Below are 12,668 nucleotides of genomic sequence, written 5' to 3'. Positions count from 1 at the left end.
ATCCAAGCCGACTTATCCGCACCCAAATGGTACTAAGATCATCCACGGTCGAAGCTTCCCTAAAAATTTACCAAGTTATAACCGGCAGCCACCCGCCTAACCACTGATCGGTTGTGGCAATTTACAGTAGAATCAGTAGTGGAGTGACCTTCTGCTCGATAGATCTTCTGCTTCCTAGTGTCTACCAAATTCGTAATTCAGTATCTTCGTCAAAAGGTAGGGAGAGGGGTTTTCATGGCCGGACAACATCAAGGTTTCAGGCATGTTACCTCTCAGGTCCCCGAGCAGTTGGATTCCAAGACACGGCGAGCCACCGCGTCTCCCCAGTAAGCTACTCTGGGTCCATGGGTGCAATTGGTCGACTCTAGATACTATTTACCCCTACGCCATAAAGTCCACCTGGGGCCTCTGGCCGTGACTCCCATCCAGACCTGCAACGAAGTCCGCGCTTCTGCGCTTATCGGCTTACTCGGTTTCAAGTCAAAACTCCAACATATATACCCTGCCTCTTGTTACAGTTAAAGACTAAGGACCTCTCCTCTGACGTCTTGAGGTCCGTTCTTTACTCGTAACTCGAGGCTCGCTTGATTTCCACGACTATCGTGCGCTCCGCCTCTGTTCGAGACCACTGCAAGAGACCAATGATCTCTCCTCTAACGACTTGAGGTCTTGGCTCCGCTTGGTTTGGCTCGAGTCCCTCTCCTCTTTGACCGTCCGTGTGTCGATCGAAAGAAGCTTATCCTGGACAGGCGCCTGTCACAGCACAGGAAATAACTTGGATGATTCCCGGCGAAGACGTGGAGTCATTATATCAGAGAGTATTCCGTGGCTCTTCTCTCTACGAGTTCGACTGCGAAGAAGGTCTAGTCTTATCCCTGCAGCCTCCGTCACATAGGGCGTGTTCTACTCGGATACTCCGCGACGGTAACGGTGGAGATATACCACGCACGCGACGTACCAAGTAGCTCGGCATACGAAGAAGGTAATAACTTATTTTATTTACTGCTAGGTTCGGACGCACACTACTGAGATGCTCCCCGGCGAAAAAGTTACCATATACCGGTCGCTGAGTGGTGCTGATTCCAAATCCTCTGCAGGGCAGTCATGATCCGGTGGAACCCATCGCTGACCATGCGCCAAGTATTGGCATCCTCACACATCCTCCACACAATGTTGTTGGCTACTGCATAAAGCATCCGTGACCAGTCAAGTACCGTTTCATGCAGAAATCCTTCTCTCTATGTTTCCGATCCATCCAAAATCCCACGTTAGGGATCACGCGATGGGTCCGTCGGCCATGTTCCGAGCTGTCCCACTGGTACTGCCAATAGGACATCGATGCCTCTCTGACATGTTTCCGCACATCGGACATGTGCCTGTACTCGTAGAAGAAGATATCTTTCTCTAGCAAGACCGATATGAGCTTGACCCCACCACAACATCAGCAGCTACCGAGGACACTGTTCGGTATGCGCTGATAACTCGCAGGTTCATCAGCCGCTGCACGCTGTAGAGCTTCTGAGGATTACACTGCCTGCTCAAGGTTGCCGGTCCGTAACGCAAAATGAACGAGATCACGCTCACCAGGACCCTCTTTCTGATGCAGCGGATCGCTGAGTTGTTCAACATGACCCGAGAGAGGGTTACTGTCGTCATTGCCGCTATTTTGCAGGCGTAGTCGACGTGGGCCGTAAAACTCAGATGATCGTCGATCATCACCTCCAAGTAGAGCATCCAACTTTCCATCTTCTCGATCGCTACTGTGAGGCCAACCTTAACGTTGCTTGCAGTATACCACATCATGGCTCAAAACTATATCTAAGATATTCTTATTCAACTATTAGCTTCAATGATCAACTTTCTCCAAGATCGCAAGTAATTTAGACTTTTGAATTCCCCTCGTTCCAGGACTACCCCAAACCGAGGCCGTGCAGATCCGGTGCACCCACCGGGATGATTTCTTGTACGCAGTTCCGTCCTCCGGGTGTTCAACGTACTATCGCTGCTACCATCGTCAACCGATACGATACAAATGTGGCGACGGAGCGTATTTCGACTATCGTCAGCAGAAGTGTGTTAGAAATGAAGGTGGGTTATCGAACTTGTGTTGAATCGAAGAAATCAAAAAGTCTTGTGGAATTCATTCATTGTATTTTAGGAACATGTTACGATCTGTTGTGTACCGGAAAAACGGATGGGGCTTATGCCGACACTACTCAAGCGTGTCGCCGATTTTACGAGTGTAGCGGAGGAAATTTGGTGAAGGTTGACAACTGTCCACTCGGGACCTTGTTTGATGGAATCGAATGCGCGCCGCGGCAGGAAGTGACCTGTGCTAGTCCGGTGGATGAAGCTATTGGCATTCCCATCCCAAGCGATGATCGTTGTTATGGCAGGGGAGATGGATTCCACGTGCTAGAGGATGATCAATGCCAGAAGGTGCTGGTGTGTGGGGATAGCAGTGTTGTTGAAGTGTTGGAATGTCCAGAGGGATACGCATATGATGAGCGAATGAAGCGCTGTGTTTTCTCAAGTGGATTGGGTTTACCGGGTTGCGCAAGTAATACGATGGATGAAAGTGATGATATATGTGCGGCATTACCAGAAGGTTTATACTTGGACCCGCTATCTAAAAACTGCAAAAGTTATGTGAAATGCAAGGACGGGCGAAAGATGGCGAGAATGGACTGTTCAAAAGGAACTGTTTTTAATGGAGCTCAGTGTGTTCCCGAGTTTTTGTACCACTGTCCGCGAATGGCACTTCCGGGCGATATTTGTGATAAAAAGAACGATGGACTGTATAATGATCCCAGGAAAGGATGTTCTTATTTCGTGAAGTGTGAAAACTTTAAAACAGTGGACAGTTTTTCCTGTCCGAGTGGGTTCATTTTTGATCCGGTTCAAAATGTGTGTACTGAGGATCCTGGTAATGACTTTTGTCAAGAGGTGGGATACTCCAACGACTGCAGTCTTCGTTCGGCTGGATTTTACCAGGATTTCTCGGATCAATCGAAGTGTTCTAACTTTTTCTATTGCTTCAACGGATTCAAAACCATTCTTCGATGCCCTGCAAATCAAGTGTTTGATGGAGAAAATTGCGTGCAATCATCGTCTTACTCTTGTCCGTCTGAAAATTCTGATTCGTGTGCAAATAAGGCGAATGGATTCTATCGAGACTTTAGTGGGAGTTGTCGGTCTTACTTCCAGTGCTCAGAAGGAAGCAAAACTTCCTACCTCTGCAAACCAGGGCTAATTTTCATCGGTGGTCAATGTTCCGATCGTCAGGAAGATACTATATGTGAAGATGACATTATGTGTTCCGGGAAATCTGACGGATATCACCAGGATCTTCAGAGTGCCTGTCGGAGTTATTACTACTGTCAAGGAGGCGAAAGGCTACAAACGCTCACTTGTCGAGGAAGCAAAATTTATAACGGTCACAGTTGCGTTTCTCAAGATGTTTATAAATGTCCAGTAGGGAGTGCGGCCTCTAATCCCTATCTCAATTGTCTACCCCGGAAATGCAATCCCAGTTGTTCCAAGAGTGGCTTTGAAACCGACTACGACAGTGGTTGCCAGAATTATTTCTTCTGCATCGATACTAAAAAGACACTGCTCTCTTGCTCGAGCAATTACATTTTTAATGGAGAAATTTGCGTGCCAACCAGTATGTACAACTGTCCGAAGTACTGCGATGATACGGTTGAATGCAGCTAGTTTAGAATTACCTACCTCAAGCTGTACCTTTTTCGTTCAGAAGCAGGAAACACAACAAAGAGAGAAAGATTTCATACCTGCGTTTTTCTCCTTGAAGGGAAAACCATAGAGTGGCGACAGCTTATTTTCAAATCAAGGCCATAAATGCTAAGTAAATGAGGCGTTCCAGCTAGATTTAGTGTGAATTATTTATTCAGTGATTCTTCGGAGGAGATTTCCCCTGGTTTATCCAGAAATCGTCTCCAGAGAATGTGGTAACCCAACTAATGGGATCTGTCTGTGTCTGTTTGTCTCACCTAATGGGTACCCTATTAGGCATACATGTAATGACGATTTTTGCGTCAAACACTCACTTACTCACTGTTTCATTCGCAAACGACTGTATTTATTATTCTTCCATTTACATCTTACGTCAGTGCATTTATTATAGTTATAAAAAATCTAGTTATTATGACTTATATTCAGAAGCATACAAATAATGTGGGGCCATTCAAGGACAAGGTAAAATTATATTTATTACTCTAAGTCGCATCTTATAGAAAATATACTCCTCTAGAACAATTTGCAGTTTTGCAAACTATTATTATCCTTTAAACAATACCCATAACTGAACTATGTCATGTTAACTGAATAAATAAAATTTTAAGTTATGTTTTTAGCAAAAAACTGACAGCATTTGAAATAAAGTCTATTTATTGCAATAAATTATTCTCAATGTCATATATCACTTCACCAACGGGTTTAAGTCAAAACAAAAATTCAAGGGAGCGACAAAAATAAAAATGACAAAAAAAAAAAACAAAAAATCACAAAAATGACAAAAATTACAGAAATTAAAAAAATTACAAAAATGACAAAATGACAAAAATGACAAAAACTACAAAAATTACAAAAATATCAAAAATTACTAAATTGACCAAAATACCAAAATTTACAAAAATATCAAAAATTACTAAATTGACCAAAATACCAAAATTTACAAAAATTACAAAAATTACAAAAATTACAAAAACTACAAAAATGACAAAAATGACAAAAATGACAAAAATGACAAAAATGACAAAAATGACAAAAATGACAAAAATGACAAAAATGACAAAAATGACAAAAATGACAAAAATGACAAAAATGACAAAAATGACAAAAATGACAAAAATGACAAAAATGACAAAAATGACAAAAATGAAAAAAATGACAAAAATGACAAAAATGACAAAAATGACAAAAATGACAAAAATGACAAAAATGACAAAAATGACAAAAATGACAAAAATGACAAAAATGACAAAAATGACAAAAATGACAAAAATGACAAAAATGACAAAAATGACAAAAATGACAAAAATGACAAAAATGACAAAAATGACAAAAATGACAAAAATGACAAAAATGACAAAAATGACAAAAATGACAAAAATGACAAAAATGACAAAAATGACAAAAATGACAAAAATGACAAAAATGACAAAAATGACAAAAATGACAAAAATGACAAAAATGACAAAAATGACAAAAATGACAAAAATGACAAAAATGACAAAAATGACAAAAATGACAAAAATGACAAAAATGACAAAAATGACAAAAATGACAAAAATGACAAAAATGACAAAAATGACAAAAATGACAAAAATGACAAAAATGACAAAAATGACAAAAATGACAAAAATGACAAAAATGACAAAAATGACAAAAATGACAAAAATGACAAAAATGACAAAAATGACAAAAATGACAAAAATGACAAAAATGACAAAAATGACAAAAATGACAAAAATGACAAAAATGACAAAAATGACAAAAATGACAAAAATGACAAAAATGACAAAAATGACAAAAATGACAAAAATGACAAAAATGACAAAAATGACAAAAATGACAAAAATGACAAAAATGACAAAAATGACAAAAATGACAAAAATGACAAAAATGACAAAAATGACAAAAATGACAAAAATGACAAAAATGACAAAAATGACAAAAATGACAAAAATGACAAAAATGACAAAAATGACAAAAATGACAAAAATGACAAAAATGACAAAAATGACAAAAATGACAAAAATGACAAAAATGGTAAAAATGTCAAAAATGACAAAAATGACAAAAATGACAAAAATGACAAAAATGACAAAAATGACAAAAATGACAAAAATGACAAAAATGACAAAAATGACAAAAATGACAAAAATGACAAAAATGACAAATATGACAAAAATGACAAAAATGACAAAAATGACAAAAATGACAAAAATGACAAAAATGACAAATATGACAAAAATGACAAATATGACAAAAATGACAAAAATGACAAAAATGACAAAAATGACAAAAATGACAAAAATGACAAAAATGACAAAAATGACAAAAATGACAAAAATGACAAAAATGACAAAAATGACAAAAATGACAAAAATGACAAAAATGACAAAAATGACAAAAATGACAAATATGACAAAAATGACAAAAATGACAAAAATGACAAAAATGACAAAAATGACAAAAATGACAAAAATGACAAAAATGACAAAAATGACAAAAATGACAAAAATGACAAAAATGACAAAAATGACAAAAATGACAAAAATGACAAAAATGACAAAAATGACAAAAATGACAAAAATGACAAAAATGACAAAAATGACAAAAATGACAAAAATGACAAAAATGACAAAAATGACAAAAATGACAAAAATGACAAAAATGACAAAAATGACAAAAATGACAAAAATGACAAAAATGACAAAAATGACAAAAATGACAAAAATGACAAAAATGACAAAAATGACAAAAATGACAAAAATGACAAAAATGACAAAAATGACAAAAATGACAAAAATGACAAAAATGACAAAAATGACAAAAATGACAAAAATGACAAAAATGACAAAAATGACAAAAATGACAAAAATGACAAAAATGACAAAAATGACAAAAATGACAAAAATGACAAAAATGACAAAAATGACAAAAATGACAAAAATGACAAAAATGACAAAAATGACAAAAATGACAAAAATGACAAAAATCACAAAAATCACAAAATTGACGAAAATGACAAAAATGACAAAATGACAAAAATGACAAAAATGACAAAAATGACAAAAATGACAAAAATGACAAAAATGACAAAAATGACAAAAATGACAAAAATGACAAAAATGACAAAAATGACAAAAATGACAAAAATGACAAAAATGACAAAAATGACAAAAATGACAAAAATGACAAAAATGACAAAAATGACAAAAATGACAAAAATGACAAAAATGACAAAAATGACAAAAATGACAAAAATGACAAAAATGACAAAAATGACAAAAATGACAAAAATGACAAAAATGGCAAAAATGACAAAAATGACAAAAATGACAAAAATGACAAAAATGACAAAAATGACAAAAATGACAAAAATGACAAAAGTGACAAAAGTGACAAAAATGACAAAAATGACAAAAATGACAAAAATGACAAAAATGACAAAAATGACAAAAATGACAAAAATGACAAAAATGACAAAAATGACAAAAATGACAAAAATGACAAAAATGACAAAAGTGACAAAAATGCAAAAATGACAAAAATGACAAAAATGACAAAAATGACAAAAATGACAAAAATGACAAAAATGACAAAAATGACAAAAATGACAAAAATGACAAAAATGACAAAAATGACAAAAAAGACAAAAATGACAAAAATGACAAAAATGACAAAAATGACAAAAATGACAAAAATGACAAAAATGACAAAAATGACAAAAATGACAAAAATGACAAAAATGACAAAAATGACAAAAATGACAAAAATGACAAAAATGACAAAAATGACAAAAATGACAAAAATGACAAAAATGACAAAAATGACAAAAATGACAAAAATGACAAAAATGACAAAAATGACAAAAATGACAAAAATGACAAAAATGACAAAAATGACAAAAATGACAAAAATGACAAAAATGACAAAAATGACAAAAATGACAAAAATGACAAAAATGACAAAAATGACAAAAATGACAAAAATGACAAAAATGACAAAAATGACAAAAATGACAAAAATGACAAAAATGACAAAAATGACAAAAATGACAAAAATGACAAAAATGACAAAAATGACAAAAATGACAAAAATGACAAAAATGACAAAAATGACAAAAATGACAAAAATGACAAAAATGACAAAAATGACAAAAATGACAAAAATGACAAAAATGACAAAAATGACAAAAATGACAAAAATGACAAAAATGACAAAAATGACAAAAATGACAAAAATGACAAAAATGACAAAAATGACAAAAATGACAAAAATGACAAAAATGACAAAAATGACAAAAATGACAAAAATGACAAAAATGACAAAAATGACAAAAATGACAAAAATGACAAAAATGACAAAAATGACAAAAATGACAAAAATGACAAAAATGACAAAACTGACAAAAATGACAAAAATGACAAAAATGACAAAAATGACAAAAATGACAAAAATGACAAAAATGACAAAAATGACAAAAATGACAAAAATGACAAAAGTTATAAAAATTACAAAAATTACAAAAATTACAAAAATTACAAAAATGACAAAAATGACAAAAATGACAAAAATGACAAAAATTATAAAAATTACAAAAATTACAAAAATTACAAAAATATCAAAAATTACAAAAATTACAAAAATTACAAAAATTACAAAAATTACAAAAATTACAAAAATTACAAAAATTACAAAAATTACAAAAATTACAAAAATTACAAAAATTACAAAAATTACAAAAATTACAAAAAGGACAAAAATTACAAAAATTACAAAAATTACAAAAATTACAAAAATTACAAAAATTACAAAAATTACAAAAATTACAAAAATTACAAAAATTACAAAAATTACAAAAATTACAAAAATTACAAAAATTACAAAAATTACAAAAATTACAAAAATTACAAAAATTACAAAAATTACAAAAATTACAAAAATTACAAAAATTACAAAAATTACAAAAATTACAAAAATTACAAAAATTACAAAAATTACAAAAATTACAAAAATTACAAAAATTACAAAAATTACAAAAATTACAAAAATTACAAAAATTACAAAAATTACAAAAATTACAAAAAATTACAAAATTGACAAAAATGACAAAAATGACAAAAATGACAAAAATGACAAAAATTACAAAAATGACAAAAATTACAAAAATTACAAAAATTACAAAAATTACAAAAATTACAAAAATTACAAAAATTACAAAAATTACAAAAATTACAAAAATTACAAAAATTACAAAAATTACAAAAATTACAAAAATTACAAAAATTACAAAAATTACAAAAATTACAAAAATTACAAAAATTACAAAAATTACAAAAATTACAAAAATGACAAAAATTACAAAAATTACAAAAATTACAAAAATTACAAAAATTACAAAAATTACCAAATTACAAAAATTACAAAAATTACAAAATTGACAAAAATGACAAAAATGACAAAAATGACAAAAATGACAAAAATGACAAAAATGACAAAAATGACAAAAATGACAAAAATGACAAAAATGACAAAAATGACAAAAATGACAAAAATGACAAAAATGACAAAAATGACAAAAATGACAAAAATGACAAAAATGACAAAAATGACAAAAATGACAAAAATGACAAAAATGACAAAAATGACAAAAATGACAAAAATGACAAAAATGACAAAAATGACAAAAATGACAAAAATGACAAAAATGACAAAAATGACAAAAATGACAAAAATGACAAAAATGACAAAAATGACAAAAATGACAAAAATGACAAAAATGACAAAAATGACAAAAATGACAAAAATGACAAAAATGACAAAAATGACAAAAATGACAAAAATGACAAAAATGACAAAAATGACAAAAATGACAAAAATGACAAAAATGACAAAAATGACAAAAATGACAAAAATGACAAAAATGACAAAAATGACAAAAATGACAAAAATGACAAAAATGACAAAAATGACAAAAATGACAAAAATGACAAAAATGACAAAAATGACAAAAATGACAAAAATGACAAAAATGACAAAAATGACAAAAATGACAAAAATGACAAAAATGACAAAAATGACAAAAATGACAAAAATGACAAAAATGACAAAAATGACAAAAATGACAAAAATGACAAAAATGACAAAAATGACAAAAATGACAAAAATGACAAAAATGACAAAAATGACAAAAATGACAAAAATGACAAAAATGACAAAAATGACAAAAATGACAAAAATGACAAACATGACAAAAATGACAAAAATGACAAAAATGACAAAAATGACAAAAATGACAAAAATGACAAAAATGACAAAAATGACAAAAATTACAAAAATTACAAAAATTACAAAAATTACAAAAATTACAAAAATTCCAAAAATTACAAAAATTACAAAAATTACAAAAATTACAAAAATTACAAAATTGACAAAAATGACAAAAATGACAAAAATGACAAAAATGACAAAAATGACAAAAATGACAAAAATGACAAAAATGACAAAAATGACAAAAATGACCGAAATTACAAAAATGACAAAAATGACAAAAATGACAAAAATGAAAAAAATGACAAAAATGACAAAAATTAAAAAAAATGATTAGTTTAATATTCAGTTGGCATTTGCATGTACTCATCCAGTTTTGAATCTTTGGAAAAATAAAATAAAACAACCAAACGTTAGATTTCGTTTTTAACGATTTTGACAAATTTTGGCAAAATATAACACTTGTTAATAAAATAAAAAAAAATCTTGAATTTTGTTGACCGAAAATCAAATTCAAAAAAATCTAATTCGAACCGTTTTTGACTTATGCGCCGAACATGAACATTTGGAAAAAAAAAGAACCTCAACTTTGATTCAAATATGTTGAACTGCATTGCAGTAATTTGAAATCTCTTTTCTGAATTTTAAAGGTTAATAAATTTGCTATCATAGAGACTTCATTTTTGTGTATGATCAACAGTTTTGATAATATAAGTGACTTATGATAGAAAGAATGATAAAACACGCATTTTCTAGAGAAAATTTTGTTTCATCGAGAGCTTAGACTCGATGTTCGAATTAAAAAAAACTGATTTTCTGCATACCTTAAATGTCAATTTAAAACAAAGATTTCAAGTGATTATTTATAAAAAAAATCTGTTGAAAATTGTAGAAGATATGGTTACTAAAACAGTGCATTTTTTAATATATTCACGAACCGAAGTGTATTAATCTTAGTATAGGAAGAAATAAAAATAATAAATCCCACTAGCTTTAAGCTTACATAAATTATTAGCTTACCAGAAGATCACATGCCAGAATACAGAAAGATCTGCCCACGAGGAGGGGTGTTTTTGAGCCTCAAGCGTAAATGTAATTTGGCTCGGGAGGAACAAAATTTGCTGGTTTTTCAATAAAAACTTTTTTCTTCAACGCCCGATAACTTTTTCCTTAAAGCCTCAATTGAGATAAATGTATATCGCGAAGACTGCAAGCTGATTGAACTTAAAACAAAAAAGTTATTGCGGTCCAAAGATTGTATTTTATGCCGTAAATTTTCGACTAACACGAAATGAGTAGGTACTTGTGAGCGAGTGAGATTTATTATGGTGAATTTTTCCCATACTAGGATTGGTACATTTCGGTTCGTTATTTATTCAAAATTGCAAAAATAACTGTTATAGTAAAGTAACCATAGCTTCTTCAATTTTCAACCTATTTTGATTGATAATTACTTGAAATCTTAGTTTTAAATTGACTTTTGAAGCCGATACAAAATCAGATTTTTTCAATGTTTCCATCGAGTATAGAACTCAAACAAAATTTTCTCCAAAAAAAGGTTTGTTAATATTTTTTCTATCATAAAGTCACTAATATCAACAATACTGTTCAAAAATTAAGATGAAATAATCGATAGCAAATTTATTCACCTTTAATATGCAAAAAAGATATTTCAAATTAATGTTCTGCAGTCCAAGATATTTGAATCTAAGTACAAGGACTTTTTTTTCCAGAATTTCATATTTGGAGCACAATTTAAAATCTGTTCTACTGAGATTTTTTTTAGATTGAATTTGGATTTAAAGTGAGCTTTAATTTACTTAGATAAAAAATGCTGTAAACTAGTGTAATTAGGACAAACACTTTTCCGAAATCTAGCAGCGAAAAACTAAGACCAAGCAAGCATTTCAAAACGTGTAATTTTCATCAGTTTTGTCAAACAACCATCAAGCAGTTTTCTTTATCTTGTGAACTTGTTACTGTTGAAAGTTGAAAAGAATAATAGAACTGAATAATAATGATCATGACAAACTCTATGTCAGGTAAGTATGGAAATGAATTATCTTAAGAGATAAAAAAAAACTTGCACAACCTTGTATTCATATTTTGGAAGCTAGAAGTTCTCTAAAAATAAGAATTCATTTTTATTGAAAATTTTGAAATTTCTCAGCATTATCATTTCAATTTTTTAGAAATTTAGAAAAGCATATTTATTACTTGAATTTGGCTTTAACCGAATATCAAACCTGACTTTAGTCTTCTTTTTTCGATTTGAATCACAAAGCTGCAAATTAATTTCTGTTTAATTTATCGATGGGATTCTTGTCAGAAAATTGAATTTCTAAATCATTCTGACCAAAAAATTCCCCCAAGCCATGGAACTTTTTTTTTTTAAGAAATGCTTTGAATGAGATACAAATACGGAACAAAATAATTTTCTCCTTACCTCTCAAGTACCTCTACCAAATAAGTGGCAATAATGTAAAGAATCAAAGAAGAGCATAATGCTAAAAGGGTAATGGAAATTTCCTCTTTTGTTTTACCTTCTTCACATAATTTATACCTGGCGAATTTGCCATTGTAAGGACCTGGATAGATTTCTTAAATACCCAAAGCTGTCATCAAGCTTTAGTATCGAAGTATCT

The 12,668-nt window shown here is 30.8% G+C and overlaps 1 protein-coding gene across 1 annotated transcript; it reads left to right on the top strand.

Annotated features, from left to right (window-relative positions):
• Positions 1-1,701: 1,701 nt before the first annotated feature.
• On the top strand, positions 1,702-4,230 carry LOC129741446 (uncharacterized). Its single transcript, XM_055733178.1, has 3 exons — positions 1,702-1,789; positions 1,909-2,088; positions 2,159-4,230. The coding sequence occupies exons 1-3, from the start codon at positions 1,702-1,704 to the stop codon at positions 3,715-3,717; spliced, it is 1,827 nt and encodes a 608-aa protein (XP_055589153.1). The 3' UTR covers positions 3,718-4,230.
• The last annotated feature ends 8,438 nt before the right edge of the window (positions 4,231-12,668 follow it).

This window comes from Uranotaenia lowii, chromosome 2 (genome assembly GCF_029784155.1).
Source record: "Uranotaenia lowii strain MFRU-FL chromosome 2, ASM2978415v1, whole genome shotgun sequence".
In the NCBI taxonomy this organism is placed as follows: Eukaryota; Metazoa; Arthropoda; class Insecta; order Diptera; family Culicidae; genus Uranotaenia; species Uranotaenia lowii.
Note: the sequence above shows the minus strand (reverse complement) of the source record. Positions and strands in the feature narration are given on the sequence as shown.